At 48.7% G+C, this 16,548-nt stretch overlaps 1 protein-coding gene across 2 annotated transcripts in view; it reads right to left on the reverse strand.

The window, feature by feature from the left end:
• Positions 1-15,803, reverse strand: part of Ccdc92b (coiled-coil domain containing 92B) — a 17,651-nt gene extending 1,848 nt beyond the window's left edge. The window contains exons 1-3 of one of the 2 annotated variants that reach the window (XM_028759156.1): positions 15,719-15,803; positions 6,066-6,218; positions 1,074-1,121 (exon numbers count right to left, since the gene is read on the reverse strand). In XM_028759156.1, coding sequence (XP_028614989.1) covers positions 1,074-1,121; positions 6,066-6,218; positions 15,719-15,803 — 286 coding nt within the window. Of the gene's footprint in view, positions 1-1,073; positions 1,122-6,065; positions 6,219-15,718 lie in introns of those variants that run through there. The other variant, XM_028759157.1, reaches the window with a different exon arrangement.
• Between the last annotated feature and the right edge of the window lie 745 nt (positions 15,804-16,548).

Genomic DNA, 16,548 nt, shown 5'->3' on the forward strand with positions numbered 1-16,548 from the left:
CTCCCTCCCTCCCTCCCACCCTCCCTCCCTTCCTCCCTTTCCCTCCCTCCTTCCCGAAACAATGATCTTACAATACAGCACTGCCTGGCCTGGAACGTGCAATGTAAACCAGGATAGCCTGGAGCTCATCTAGGTCCTCCTGTCTCTGCTGGTGACATGCTGGGCCTAAGGGCACACCCCATGTCCAGGTTTCTGTCAATTCTTATGAATTCTTCTGGGACCAGCATGGTGGTTTATGATAGTAATATCAGCACTTGGGAGGTTGAGGCTGGAGAATGGCCATAAACTTGAAGCTAACCTGCTCTCTACAGTAAGTTATAGGCCATTTGGGACTACAGAGTGAGGCAGTATCTCAACACAAAACAAATGGTCCCCAGGGTGTTACTGTGTAGTTGAGGCTGGCCTTGAGTTTGATATAGCACAATGAAGAAACTGGCTGAAGACTCAGGCACCCATCTGCTTCTCTTGAGTGATTCCACCAGAATCCTCCGAACACTGCTACAACCAAGGAGGTAGCCGGACCAGCTGGCTCCAGGCCTCCCAGCTGCCAGGCCTTTCTTATACTAAGTCTAGACCTAGTCTTTGCACTCAGAACTGGGACTTCTGCTACAGCACCTCCTCATGTTTTGTTTGTTTTGAGACAGGGTCTCCTATGTAACCCTAGAAGTATGGGAACTTGTTATGTAGACCAGGCTGGCTAGAACTTACAGATGTGTCTGCCTCTGCCTCCTGAGTGCTGGGATTAAAGATGTGCACCACAATGCCATGTCCAAGTGAGTCTTGCTCTTGGAGGGAGAGGCAGGAGGTTGAGGAGTTCAAGGCCATCCTTGACAACACAGTCAAACCTGGTCCAACACGAGGGCTCAGCAGGTAAACATGCTTGCTGTCAAGCCTCATTACCTGAGTTTGATCCCTGGGACTTGACTGATAAGTAGAGAACTGACCGACACCCAGAAACTCTAGGCTTCCACATGTCCCATTTCCATAATACTACATAAGACATTTTAAGAGTGCTTGGGGAAATGCAACCTTCTGGGCCTCATGCACTCCCACCACAGCCCAGAGCTTCTTACCTTGCTGGTGAGACTGGACCTCTCTCATCTCCAGGTCATGGGTCAGCTCTAGGGAAGAGAGAATAGAGGAGTTTGTGTGTGCACAAGTAGGTGTACATTTCAAGAAATCACAACTCCCTTAAGGGAAGGACAGATCCACAGGCACTGTCTACACCACCACCTATAGCTACCTTACATCCCAGCAAGAAAGAGCCATACTAAAGGCAGAGCCTAGGCCTGGGGTTTTTAGGCCCTGAGATCTTCCCGGCAAAGGTTTTGTGCCTAGGATTGGGAACAGAGACCACCTCTGTGGGCAGAAGAGCCTGTTTTGTTTTGAGGATGAGGGAATATTTGCCTTTTTCTAAGGGGTAATATGCCACCAGGTTTTGTGGAGGACTCTTGTAAACACAGGGTCTTGATCCATGCAAGCTTAGTTAATCGACGAATGCTGCAGTGCCAAGAGATGCTCGGGAGGCAGCGGAAATAGGCAGAAGCTATTTACTGAACACATGTGGCACTAGTTTCATGGCCAGTATTGTACCTGTATTACTGTCTGAAGATCTCTGTAGTTTCCCAAACCCCATTTTGACCACCATGCAAGAAGGGCTTAAGGGGGACAGTGCCACCTAGTGGTGGAAGACGTACAAGGCTTTGGTTTGGTGTTACAGGGGAGGGACTACTCAGGGCCATCCAAGCTAAAGAAGGTCTCTAACATTAGAACAAGTTCTTCCTGGGCACTCAGGAGGAACGTTTTTGTTGTTGTTGTTGTTTGTTTGTTTGTTTGTTTTGTTTTGTTTCATTTTGTTTTTTGTTTTTTTCAAGACAGGGTTTCTCTGTGTAGCCCTGGCTGTCCTGGAACTCACTTTGTAGACTAGGCTGGCCTCGAACTCAGAAATCCGCCTGCCTCTGCCTCCCAAGTGCTGGGATTAAAGGCATGCGCCACCACTGCCTGGCGGAACTTATTTTTATTATCCTCATTCTTTGGTGCCTCCCAGTGCCCCATCTCTCAGAGAAACTGTGTGATAGTTATTCTCAGCCCCAACTCCCAGAGCTCAGAACAATGAGGGCTCAGGGGTTTACAGCTCAGTGATAGACAGATGCTTGGCGCTCCTGCTCTGGGTTCAATTTAGACAGTATGCTGGGAAAAGGACAGCAGAGATCCAGGAGTCAGAGGATCTACTAGGAGCACTTGCATGTACCTTCATGGATAAAGTTTTGAGCCCGAAGAAAGTGGTACACCTCTGGGAATAGTGCCCGGCAGCACCTACAGTCAGGCCTGTGCCCTTGGCCTGCTCTTCTTCTCTCCTCAAAACACTCTTAGGGACCAGAGTTTGCAAGAAATGTATTCTCTGGGGAGGCCACTTGTTGCTGGGACACAAGAGAGTACCTTAGCCAGAACCTTCTCCCTGGGGCCACTGGGAGCCCTCTGATGCCTCCAACCCTAGGACTCTCGGAAACCAACTTCTCCCTTCCTCCAAGGCCTATGAAATGGCCTAAGGGACCTTGGCCTTGGCACTAACTTCTCTAGGGCAGATTTCTTTCAACCATTAACCACAGGGCTTAAGATTAGGAGACAGAACCCCAACCGGGATCCACTCACTCTTTCTTTCTTTCTTTCTTTCTTTCTTTCTTTCTTTCTTTCTTTCTTTCTTTCCTTCCTTCCTTCCTTCCTTCCTTCCTTCCTTCCTTCCTTCCTTCCTTCCTTCCTTTCCTTCCTTCTTTCTCTCATTCTTTCTTGAGATGTGTTATGGTTTGAATATGCTTCGCCCAGGGAGTGGAGGTTTGGCCATGTTGGAGTAGGTGTGTCACTGTGGGCATGGGCTTTAAGACCCTCATCCTAGCTGCCTGAAAGTCAATATTCTGCAAGCAGCCTTCAGATGAAGATGTAGAACTCTCAGCTCCTCCTGCACCATGCCTGCCTAGATGTTGCCGTGCTCCCACCTTGATAATAATAGACTGAACCTCTGAACCTGTAAGCCAGCCCCAATTAAATGTTCTTGTAAGACTTGCCTTGGTCATGGTGTCTGTTCACAGCAGTAAAACCCTAACTAAGACAAGATGGCATCTCATTACATAGCCCTAGCTGTTCTGGAACTCACTATACAGACCAGTCCAACCTTAAGCTCACAGAGATCACCCTGCCTCTGCCTTCTTTCTGAATGCTGAGATTAAGAGTGTGAGACACTACACTGGCTTCTCCCATCTTCTCCCATCTTCTGATGTGAGTCTTTCTGATGTGATGTAGATTCTATATGTATTCTATAAAAGCAGTAAATGGTAGGACCCTGGTCAGGAAGGACACTTCTCTGAGACTTAGTTTTCTTTTTTTTTTTTGAGAACAGGAACAAAACAGCATCTCTCTTATATGGGGCTGGTGCCAGGATGCAATGAGAAAAAAAATAGAGGATTTATCTTAGAGCTAGATCAGCAATTAAGGCACAGGGCACTTGTCATTGTCCAGGCTGTGCCACCAGCCCAGAACTTACTTCTACCTCCAAATCCCATGTTCTTCATCCTTTTTTGTTTTGTTTGTTTGTTTGGGACAAGGTTTCTCTGTGTAGCCCTGGCTGTCCTGGAACTTGCCTTGTAAACCAGGTTTACAGATCGCCTGCCTCTGCCTCCCAAGTGCTGGGATTAAAGGCGTGCGCCACCACCGCCTGGCTCCATGTTCTTTGTCTTCCAGACAGCCTGGCCTCCTTGGTCCTCCTCCAGTCTCCTTCCCCAATTTCCTCTGCTTTCCCTGCACCTCCCTAATAGAAGGAGGGCCTGATTCAGTCACCTCAGCCCCCAGAGTGGCAGTTCCAGACAAGACCAGAGTTATTTTTATCTCCTTAATCAATATCCAGGAGGCTTGAGCCCAGACTCACTTGACAGTCAGGGGGACTATAGGGCCCTCTGATCTCGCTTGTTATGTTGTCATGGGAACTATCCTATGTCCAGAACGGAAGGACCCAGGTTCTTAGAATTAGGGAAAATCGTGAAGAAAAGAGAGGATCTGCAGTAAGATTTTTAGTCCTTTTTCCTCTGATACTGTCATTGTGATGAAAAAGCAGCCTCCAGGGCTGTCCTGTCACTGGGGAGACAGATGGCCAGGAGTCTGCTTGGAATACCACAGCTGGGCCTGTATGTACAAAGAGGTTGAGGCTAGACTGTTCAAGTTCTGTGTTAACGTGAGAGGCCAAGGGGGTCACTCAGGTCTTCTAGGCTCTGGGCAAATGACAGGTAGAACACAATCAGAAAATGGCACAATGCTGGTTTTAATCCTGGCTGTGACACTAACATACACTGTATGATTTTTTTTTTCTGGGTCTTATCATTTTCACCATAAAAAATTGAGCCTGGGAGTGCAACCTTTTAATTTTAGCACTCAGGAGACAGAGGCAGGGAGAACTCTTGTGAGTTTGAGGCCAGCTTGGTCTACAGAGTGAGTTCCAGGACAGCAAGGACTACACAAAGAAACCCTCTCATAAACAAACAAACAAACAAACAAACAAACAGCAGGTGGAAGCAGAAAGATTAGATGTTCAAAGCCATCCTAGGCTACTTAAGGAGTTTGAGGCCAGCCTGGGCTATATGAGACCTCGTATCAACAAACACCCATAAGGCCTGCGCTTGTAGACAGATGAGCACTTGAGTCACAGTCATGCCTCTGAAAGGCCTGGGTAGTGGAGGTCCAAGATCAGAGGCCAGGCCTGGAATTTCCAGTCATTCTTTGCCTGCCTCTTCTCTGCTCACAAATGTAATCAACCAGAGAGCCCTTTTCCTCTAAAATATTTCCCATTAACTCTTCACCTCTCCCCAGGACCTCCCTATCAGCTCTGCCACACATACCAGACTCCCTCTGGTACAATTCATCTCTGCTGCTGCTGAAGAAACATCCAGCTGCTCCAAACCATTCACTGATTCTCTACTGACCAAGGGGACAAGCCAAACTCACACTGTACTTGTCAGAGTCTCCACGATCTGTCTCTAGCTGGGCTTCTCTGGCTCTAGCTGGGCTTCTCATAGGCTTCTAAGCACCGCTTTATGCTACCTCCTGGCTTTGCTATGCTGGCCCATATCTGGAACGGTTTCTTCACTTCTTTCCCCATCACCTGTCAGGATGTCTGCAAGCTGCTCAGCCTCCAAGGAGATGACATGCTCCCTCCTAGCATGGAGGTGCTCAGTCTCCGTCATCCTGCTCAAGCTCGCTCAGTCTCCATCACCCTGCTCAAGCTCGCTCAGTCTCCATCACCCTGCTCAAACTGGATTATCATCTTGGACTCTCAACAGCCCTCTTATTTTCTAATGTATGCTTAGTTTATTATTTTATTTTATTTTTGATTTTTTTTTTGAGAAAGGGTTTCTCTGTGTAATAGTCCTGATTGTCCTGGAACTCCCTTTGTAGACCAGGTTGGTCTAGAACTCACAGAGATCTGCCTGCCTCTGCCTCTCGAATGTTGGGATTAAAGGTATGCCCCATCATGTCCAGCTATATGTATGCTTATTTTATGTTTGTGATGCTGGACATGGAATTCGGGCCCCTGTGTATATGCTAGGCAAGTGCTCCAACACTGAGCTTCACTCTGCCCTGTCTCACTGACATCCACCGGTACACGTGTTTCTCCACCCGGGATTCCTGAAGGATGTCAGGTGCTTAACGAACTCAAAAAGGACAGGAATCCCCTAGGATTGGTTCCTGGAAGTCTGACCCACTACCTCAGCCTTAAAATTTTTAGGTGTGGTGAGCAGGAGAGGGTGACGGACAGGGTCTACATAGCCCAGGCTGGCCTAGAAATCAGTATATAGCAGAGATCTAATTCTACTTCCCTGGTACTAGGGTTACAGTCACGGATTGTCACATTCAGCTCGTCCCTAGAATCCACACCATCTCAAGTCTTAACTCTCATCCAGAAAGAGACAAGACAGAACTGGTGTTAGGCTCACAGGAACTCAAGGAGAGCATCCTATCAGCAACACCAGTGATGGTGACCCCTCCTTACTCCAGCCACTTGGGGCCAGTGTTCAGCTCACCTGAGCAGCGTTTCTGCAGCCTCAGGATCTCCAGGTGCAGGTCTCGGAGCAGGGCCATCTGCTCCTTTTTCAGGAAGCTGATGTGGCGTTGCACGCTCTGGATCTGATGCTCCAGGGACACGGTATCCATGGCAACCCAGGCCTGGGCCCCACCTGGGTGGAAGACAATGTGACAGCACATCTTCAGAGGCTATCTGCCTTGTCCCACCTTCAGATCTTGTGTCCTTCACATTAGGCCCTCTGGTCTCCAGGGAGAGGATTCTGCCACTCTCAGTTCTCTGTACGAGCTTTCTCAGACACTGAGTAGGCATGCCCTCAGGGAGGTTGTTATTCTCATTTAACAGACGAAGAAGCAGAGGTGCAAGGAGGTGGCAGTGCTGGCTACATTTTCCTGCCTCTTCTGCTTCTCAGACAAACAAATGGATCAGAAGTTGGCAAAGACAGGTAGATGACTTTGGGTCTAGCCTTCACTAACTAGATATGTCACACGGGGCCAGCCTTCTCCCTCTCTGAGGTCTCAGCTTTCCATAGGGAAAATAAGGGAGCTGACCCAGAAATCTGTTCAGTTATGACGCCCACATGCATCTCAGCCCTGAAGCTCCTTCAATTCACAGGGAGAGAAGTTCTTGATAGGTAGTCCAGGCCAGCCTTGAATTCTCCACAACCCTGTCATCTCTGCCTTTGGAGTGTTTTGGTTACAGGTATGCATTGCTGTGCCTGGCTAGAGAGGGGAGGGGGAGCTGAAGGGAGAACTGCTTACTGACACGCTTCTTGGGCTGAAAGCAGGAGGTGAAGTCAGTCTATAGAGAGGATGGGGGCTAAGATCAGAAGACCCAAACTATGGAACCCCGAGGAAACATGAGGACAGAGAAGCATGCACCTGAATCCTACTCATGGCCAGGCTTGTAGGCCTTGCCTCCCCGCTCCCCCTGCCTTATCTTCCCAGTGACTGTTCCATGGTGGCTAGCATCCTGGAAAAGCAAAGGTGGAGTCAAGAGCCCTGGGGCCCAAGACCAAGAGCTCATTTCTTCTCTGCCAGCCACTCCCTAAGCTGTTTATTGATTTGGGGGAATCGAGCTTATATTATGAAACCCAGGCTGGCTCGAATGATCCTCTTGCCTCAGCTTTCCGAGCAGCTGAGACTACAAGTGTGCGCTCCCCCAAAGTTTTATTTATTTATTTATTTATTTATTTATTTATTTATTTATTTTTGCTGAGCTGCAGATTTCACAGAACATCATGCACCTGCTAGACAAGCATTATACTATGAAATTACATCACAAGTCTCGCCTCCTAAAGGAAGAGACAGGGTCTCACTATGTAGCTTTGGCTGTCTCAACTCACTATGAAAACCAAGTAGGCCTCGAACTCATAGAGATCCTTCTGTCTCTGCCTCCCAAGTGCTGGGATTAAAGCATGAATCACTATGCTGGGCTTTCCTAAACTTCTGAAGGGGCGGACTTCACCCACTCTGGGGATTTCCATGGATGGTTAGAGAGGGGGCCAGTAAGACAGACATCTCTTCTGTGTGGAACTTTCATTTGTAAGGTCACTCCAAGCAGGTCCTCCTGAGAACTTCAATTCCACAGGCTCTTGTCTAGGCCCTCTTCCCTGGCACCTTTGGCCCCACTAACCCAACACACCAGTCTTTGTTTCAGCACAGGGTGGCCCTTTGGCCTATGAAAAGCACTCAATGCTTACTAACCAAGTGTATGTTCAAAAAATGACACGTGATCCCGCTTTTGCCAGTCACTTTCCCAGCCAGCCCTATAGACAGTTCCAAACTTACTGACACTGAAGTGATCAGGCAGTCCCCTGAGGTCTGAGGCAGGCACACCTAGCTCTCCAGCCAAGTCTTCCTTTGTTTGCTTGTTTTTGAGACAGAGACCCAGGGACTTGGTTTTGATTTCTGAGATGGGGTCTTGCTACGTTACACTGAGAGGTCTCAACTTTGTAAGCTCATGTGATCCTAGAGCCTCGGTCTCCCATGTAGCTGGGAGTACAGATGTCCAGTTTCTTCAATTCAAAGAAAATACCCATGTTTACACAGGAAGCACAGGCCTGGGTTTGAATCCTGGCTCTTTCAGTTACCTTCTGTGTTGGCTTTGAGCATGAAAGCTAACTTCCAGGAGATAAGATTTTCCTGATGTCAAATGGAGGTAAAAAGGACTGGAGAGATGGCTCAGTGGTTAAAGCACCTGCTGGTCCCCAGGGCATCCCCCTGGACTCCTTCATTTCCCAGCACCCACATGGCAGCTCACGACTGTTTCTAACTCTGGTTTCAGGAGACACGATTCTTATGGCCTCCAATAGTACACAGACATATATGCAGGCAAAACAAACTCACACACACACACACACACACACACACACACACACACAAAATAAAATTAAAAATGCTTTAGTGAGTAATTATACTAGCAGTCCTAGAATACCTGTGAGAATTAAATGAGACAAGAAATGTGAAGTGCTAGCTAGGTATGGTGGTACATGACCATTGGAATCCTAGATTCACAGAGGCAGAGGTAGGAGGGTCAGAAGCTCAAGGTCTTCCTGGGCTACACAATGAGCTCATGGCTAGTCTGGACTGTACTAGACAATACCTCAGAAACCAACCAACCAACCAACCAACCAAAAAAGATAAAGTGCTTAGTATAAAAATAACTCAGTATTATATAATTTTTTTCTTTTTCTGTTCATCTCTGTGTGAGTAGGCTGTCTTAATTTGGTCGACTATTTTATCCATCCATCCATCGATCCATCCATCCATCCATCCGTCTGTCTGTCTACAGTTGCTGAGCATTTGTCTGGGGAGAGGACATAGTGATAGACATATCACTGCAGCTGGGTGGTGGTGGCACACATCTTTGTCCCAGCACTCAGAGGCAGAGGCAGTTGAATCTTGAGTTTGAGGCCAGCCTGGTCTACAGAATGAGTTCCAGGACAGCTATGGCAGGAGAATCCTCAACAAGACAAAATGGTAAGAAATAAAGCGAAAGGGTTTGTTTTTTTGTTTTTTGTTTTTCTGAGACAGGATTTCTCTATGTAGTCCTGGCTGTCCTGGAGCTCATTCTGTAGACCAGGCTGGCCTCAAACTCAGAAATCCGCCTGCCTCTGCCTCCCAAGTGCTGGGATTAAAGGCGTGCGCCACCACTGCCCGGCCAGGCTTTGATTTTTTAAATTAAGTGTCTTTATTTTTTATAATTTCATAGTTGAGTACTGTACTACATCATTTCTGCCCCAATTCAAACAAACAAAAATTTATCGAGACCATGTAGTGTTGCTCTTATGTGTATGTGTTTAGATCTGATCACTTGGGATTGGATAATTTATCATGGAGTTCATCACAAGAGAAGATTGATTCTCCCTCTCTTGGCAGCCACTGATTGCCTACAGTTCTTCATCTAGGGGTTAAAAAAAAAATATCACTCTGGCTGCCAGGGGTAGCACATGCCTATAACCACAACATTTAGGAGTCTGAGGTAGGAACATTTTGAGTCGATTTTGAGCCTGGGGCACACAATAAACTATCCTGAATCCATCACGTGGCATTATCTCCCCCAAGTTACCAGCTTCCCTCTGGTACCAAAGCAGTGCCTGAAGACCTGGCTTCTTGCTTCCTCCCTGCCCATTCCTTTTCACTCAGGAGCCAAAGCTCCTTCAGCAGACCTAAGGCTGTCATATCTTCCTGTACTCAGACCCAAGGCTGTCATATCTTCCTGTACTCAGACCTAAGGCTGTCATATCTTCCTGTCCACAGACCTAAGGCTGTCATATCTTCCTGTCCACAGACCCAAGGCTGTCATATCTTCCTGTCCACAGACCTAAGGCTGTCATATCTTCCTGTACTCAGACCCAAGGCTGTCATATCTTCCTGTACTCAGACCCAAGGCTGTCATATCTTCCTGTACTCAACTCAAACCTCCCGATGCTTCCCACTACACATCAACCCCAAAGTTGTTTACTTATGTGCATCCACACATGTCTTTGTGCATTCAGGAGTACAGATGACCTCTGAGTCCAGAAGAGGCTGTCGGCTGCTCTAAAGCTAAAGCTGTGGCAGTTATGAGCTATCAGATACAGGTGCTGGGAACTAAACCTGGTATACACCTTTTACCACTGAGCCATCTCTTTGGCATCCTTTGTGTGTGTATGTGTTGTTTTGTTTTCAAGACAGGGTTTCTCTGTGTAGCCCTGGCTGTCCTGGAACTTGCTCTGTAGACCAGGATGGCTTCAAACTCAGAGATCCACTTGCTTCCAGCTCTGAGTGCTGGGATTAAAGGCGTGCACCACTACCAACCAACTCTTTCAAAAATTTACATTCATTTACTGATTCTACATGCTACAACATGGATGTGGAGGTCAGAGGACAAGCTGCAGGAGGCTGAGTCTCTGTTTACCATGAGGATCCCAGGGACTGATCTCAGGCTCTCAGAGTTTGAAGCAGTGCCTGTAGCCGCTGAGCCCTCTTGAAGGCCTGTCCTTTTCTGTTTTTGAGCTTGAGTCCTGCTTTGTAGCCAAGAAGGACCTCAAGCTTGTGACCTCCTACTTCTACCCATACAGTGCTGGGACTGTAGGTGTGCACCACCAGAGTGGGGCAGAAACCCAAGTCCTAATCAAACCCTGCACTATCTGCCTCTGGTCAATTGCTCTTGTCTCTTGGTCTCCCAATGCTGGCCTCCTTGCTGGCCTAAGCCTACTCACCTGTGGTTCTTTGTATTAACTGTCTCCTCAGGGAAGGATGCCTTTCACCAGTCTTACCTCATGACCCATTCCCTCCCTTCTCCAATGACTCAAAATAAAGAGACTTCTGTCATTTCCCACTCCCGTCCCTTGCACTATTTCCCGAACTCCCTGACATGAGCATACGGAGTGTTTGTTTACTATCTGTTTCCCTTGCTAGACAGTTAGCAACAGAAGATGAAGGAGTCTTGTTTTGTTTTCCCCAGTTCCCCAGTGCCTAGCACAGTATGCAGCAAATAGGAATCACTAGGTAAATATCTGCAGAATGCACAAGTGTGTGCATTTGGGGGAGTTCATAGGCTGACGGCAGTGCAGGCTCACTACAACAAGACAGACACAATTAAGTTTGACATCCCCAAGGGCCCTCAGGGAAGAAATAGATGTCAGGTAGACTACTTCATACTCTGGGTCCTAGTGCAGGAGAACCAGATGAGCTGTATGTAGCCTCTGAAACTGTATGTCTGTACTGTCAAGAATGGGCTTGTGTATACCTCAAGGAGTGCACACGCACACATGGCTAAGAACCCGTGAGTCTAGGGCCTCACACATGCTCTATCATGGAGCAGCATCCCAAGTTTTTTAACTTCTCACATCTGTGAGGATGCTGTGTGCAGACCGCATGAAGGTGTGTGGGCTTACCCTAGGAGGAAGAGAGAAAATGTCTGTTCCCACTCACTACCACACAGACGACTGTGAAGGGTGAAAGTTCTTCCCACATAGTCCTGGAGCCTGGAAGCTGGCCAAAGGAGGTTGAGCCAGCCAGCTGTCCTTTCCTGGATGGGCTCGACCATTCACTTCCAACTAGGCAGGCTGCTCTTTCTTCTTAGGGCAGAAATTTGGGTCACAAACAATCTTGGCAAGTCTTCATTCTTAGGCATTACTGTGTGGAATTGTTTGGGGAGGGGAGCAAGTGGAGTGGGGAGAGGGAACTAGGAACAGCCGGAACTCTGTAGCTGAGGAGCCGCAAGTCCATCAGAAGGGAGGCAGGATAACAGCAGGTTTTCACGACATACGTGCAGTCCTAGAACCACTGGGCACCAGAAGCTTTTGTCCTAGATGTAGTCTAGGCAGGCAGCAGCAGCTGAAGGGTTGGTGCTGTCAGCTCTGTTTTCTCCCTGAACCCAGCTGAGCCTCACATCCTCTGCCTCTTTCTACTGTCCTGGCCATTTTGAGGTCTGCCTTGCTTCTACATTTCCACTCCTGGTGTTCCTAGTTCTTTCCCAAGTTAATTTTATAGCTTGACAAAACAACAATAACAACTCACCAAGGAGCTGGAAAGTGTATAAAGGTGCTTGCTACCCACCTTGATGGCATGAACTTAAGACCTGGAATTAGCACGGTGGAAGGAGAGAACCCACTCCCATGAGCTGCCCTTTGACCTTCCCGGGTGTGTCACCTCATGTCATGTACTCACACCCACTCACCCCTGCACACAGGGTAAATACAACAAAATGTAACTTTGAAAAAGTCACTGAGGCAGGTGACTGCACACAACTTTAATCCCAGCACTCAGGAGGCAGAGGCAGGTGGATCTGAGTTCAAGGTCAGCCTAGTCTAACAGATCCAGTTCCAGGACAGCCTGGGCAACAGAAAAAAAACACATCTCAAACCAAACCAACCCAACCAACCAACCAATCAAACAACAACAAAACCAAAAACACCCCCCCCCAAAAAAAAACACCAAAAACCAAGCAAACCAAAAGACAAAAAATCATCACGAATAAAAAAGATCTGTGACACAAGGTGCAAACTGTATAGTTAATTTCAAACACTGTTGACACATATCTCTTGAGTCTGAAAGGTACAGATATCTCTTCCCTTTGGGAAAGCTGGCAGAAAAGGCATCAACCATCAGCAAAGCAGCTGGCATAGGAACCTTCTGGCTCTGGCACAGTTCTGACTTAATTTTTAAAATTATTTTTATTTACTTATGTATGTGTCAAGTTCATGCATGCTATAGCATACATGAGGAGATCAGAGGACAACTGAGGGACATTCATGTTATCTCCTACATGAGTCCTAGAGACGGACTTCAGATTATCAGGCTGGGCAGTGAGTGCCCTTATCTGCTAAGCCATCCTACCGGCCCCAACAATTCTGTCTCCCTGAGGCCCTGCCTCCTGATCCTGGTGTGTAACTCAGCTCCTGCTGGTCTCTCTGTCTCTTTCCCATCTGCCCATAACTGTCATGGAGCATAAGGAACTTAGTTGTCTCTCCTCCTCAGTTCTTGTAGTTATTTGGGTTGGAGTTACCATAGGAAGTACAGAATCTTACCACTCTAGACTTGAGTCATCTTAGCCAATGGTTTGCAACTTTTGCTCTACAGAGCTCTAGAATTCGGCATTGGGGAGGGGTTCAGATGCCAGAGGGTAGGGGTGGTGGCTCTGTTCTCTTTCTCTTTTTTTTTCTTTCCTTGAGACAGGGTTTCTCTATGTAGACCAGGCTGACCTCTAATTCACAGAGATTTGCTTCTCTCTGTTTCCCAAGCACTGCCATTGAAAATATGAGTGTATGTGACACACACACACCAGTGACTTTGGCTGGCTTTACTTTTAATGATCTTTTATTTTGAAAAAAGAATTTATTGCACATGTGTGCATAGGTACACTGTGTGCGTGTGCGTGTGTGTGTGTGTATGTGTATGCAGGTCCCCTTATGCCAATGTGAACATGTAGAGATCAAAGGACAATATTTTTTTTGGGGGGGGTTAGTTCTCTCATGCCATTTTGAGATCTAGTATTAAACTCAGACTGTCTTCTGAACTTATATGCTGAGCTATCTCTCCAGCCCCCTTTAGTGTTCTTTACTATGATAAGCTTTTAAATAAGAAAAGATGCCTGCTAAATAAAAAGTCTGAAACTATTTTTATTAACTAATTATGTATTGCTGTTGTTGTTAAAATGTTCACACTCTGTAGTCCAGGATAGACAGGAACATGCTATGTAACCTAGGCTGACCTCTAACTCATGGCAATCTTCCTGTCTCAGCATCCTTAAGGCTAAGACTGCAGGCATACACCACCATACTCAAGTGAATTCGCAATTTCCCTGCGATGCTTACACTTCTCCTTACCTGTCTCCACCTTTCAACCTGTTCTATGTTCCCCAGTTATTTTCTGTCCCATCCTTCCTTCAAGCCAGTGTAGTGTCTGGGAAAGGATCAGTCTGGCCCCTGGGGGCCCTCTCGGTTCACATGGAGTTTCCATGTGCCTGGTCTTACGCCTTGACTGATGTCCCAGTTTCAATTTCACTCTTCCTGCTCCTTTTCCTCTTTGGGAAAACATCTGTCGGGTCAATGGATATCTCTGTACCATTCTTAACATTCTTTAAGAATGCATGGCTCCTTGTTTCTAGGTAAATGTTAATTTTTTTGGTTGTTTTCTAAAGCCAAAGCAGATCTACAAGCTGGGAGAGGCAGAGTGATGGATGAGTAAATAAAATAATCTATATGGATGAATAAATAAAATAATCTATATGGGGTGTTGTTGTTGTTGTTTTTGTTTTCCGAGACAGGGTTTCTCTGTATAGCCCTGGCTGTCCTGGAACTCACTCTGTAGACCAGGCTGGCCTCGAACTCAGAAATCCGCCTGTCTCTGCCTCCCAAGTGCTGGGATTAAAGGCGTGTGCCACCACCGCCCGGCTATTTTTCTTACTCATCATTCCCCTTCACTGTCGACTCAGAGGTCCATGGCAAGAGGCGAGCAGGTCTCAGAAGCCTTTCTAGGTCCAGGCAGGAAGACAGGCACCATACCAGCACACACTACCTCTCAGTACTGTGCCCAGCTCTGTACACACTAACTCATCTGAACCCTACACCGGTGGTCCTATTAGTACTCCAGAGATGGAGAAACAGGACCTCAGAGAGGTAAAGCCCTTTGCCTGACATGCATAACTGTGCTGACACCTAGGAGACACTTTTGAGGTGCTCACTCTGTGACATAAAGCTTCTCACAAGGCAACCAACCACACTTTACAGCTGCGGCCTACCCTCCCCCCCCCCTTTTTTGGATTCTACCTCTTGTTCTCCAGACAAACTCTCCCTGTACCCCTGGTCATCCCCTAGCTTTCTACACTCCATCTAGTTTCTGTCTCCTGAAATCTGACCTCTCCTTGCATTTCAGAGCCTTCTTGCCGGCAGTTTGGACTCTGGGAATCCCTTGCAAGAAACAAACCACACAGCCAATAGTAAAGCCGAGAGAATGAATTGACTCTTACTGGGAATCACCAGGGCAAGTAAGTACATGTATTAAAAAATAATTACTTTGCCACCCCCTTTAAGTCCTTGGCTCTCCTGAGGACGAGTCTGGAACCAAGATCTGGCCTTTGACAAATGTCTGGGACTCTGTCTGCAAGGTGGGGGCTGGTGGCAGAGACAGTCTCTAAGGACCTGTGATCCTCTGCACTACAGAGTCCCTCCTCCCAGACACCCCTCAACTCTGGCTCCCTGCTCCACTGAAGATCCCACAACCCCAATCTCAGCACTGTTGAGGATTCAGGTACGTGGGAGTGGGGTGTCGGGAAAAACTGGACCCCCCCTTTCAGTCCTGATGCTCTGTAGTTTGTGCCTTGAATTTGACACCCAGAGCCAGGGGTGCTTCGGGGTAGGGGGCAGGGTTGAGGGGTATGGATACTACAGAACATAAGAGAGGAACCAGCCAGGACACGAAGAGCAGGCATAACGGTGGAGTGGTGGTCTGAACTGCTCTGGACTCCCCGCCAACGCTGGGAAGGGCCCGGGTCTGGCGGCGGAGGACAACTTCTGCCAGCAGCCCGCGTCCTGCCAGCCTCCCGCGCGCTGCGGTGCCCGACCCCGCGCAGCCCTCCAGGCGGAGCCGGAGCTCGGGCGCTCTCTTCATCACCATGGCCACCCAGCCAGCGCCCACCTTCGACACCCACCGCCGGCCTGCTCACCTGCGGACCCGAGAGAGCCGCCGGGCCCGGGCCGGGCCTCGCTGGGTCTCGGGAAGAGCTCTTCTCCCGCGCTAGCTGCTCTCATGGATCCGCAGAGCGCGGTCCGGCTGCGGCGCCATCAGCTGCTGCGAGGCTGTAGGGCGCGGACTCCGGGGCTCCGGGGGGCTCCGGGGCGCAGAGGTTGGGGGCCTGGGGTAGGCTCCGGGCGTAAACACCCAGCAACGTGACCGGAACTGGCGAACGAGCTGGAGGGGGCGGGGGGCGGGAGAGATAAGGGGGAAGGGAGGGACCTGGGGCGCACGGGGAGGGGCCGTGGGCGGGGCGGGGGGAGGGGAGGCTGGGGCGGGGGAGGGGGAGCCCCGGGACCTCGGGGAGCCCCGGGAGCCAAGCCTTCGTACCCCGCGGGCAGCCGAATCCTCGGATCCAGCCCTGGCTGAGAGCTGAGGAGGGAGCCCGAGACACTACGGGCGACTAGGCGAGCGGGGACGCGGCGACCGATCAGCACCGCGGACAGCGCCCAGGCCCGCAGGCCAGGATCCGCTCCGCCCCTCTAAGTGAGGCAGCTCCCGCAGCCTGCCAGGGAAGGGCTAGGGTACCCATGAGCTGGGGTATTCCAGAGCTGCTGGCGAGTCTTAAAATTTGTTCCTGGTCCAGGTGGCAGCAAAACTGTTCCAGATCTCTCACTAGTTTTGTGACCTTGGGTGAATCACCTCACCTCTACTATCTTATATGATGCTACCCAGAACCGAGAGATCTTTTATAAATTCTAAAGTCCCTAAAAAGTGTAAGGCACTGCTGGTGTAGAGCTGGTCGGGGTTTCTTCTTCTTCT

Source organism: Grammomys surdaster, unplaced genomic scaffold (genome assembly GCF_004785775.1).
Source record: "Grammomys surdaster isolate TR1022 unplaced genomic scaffold, NIH_TR_1.0 126278, whole genome shotgun sequence".
Classification (NCBI taxonomy): domain Eukaryota; kingdom Metazoa; phylum Chordata; class Mammalia; order Rodentia; family Muridae; genus Grammomys; species Grammomys surdaster.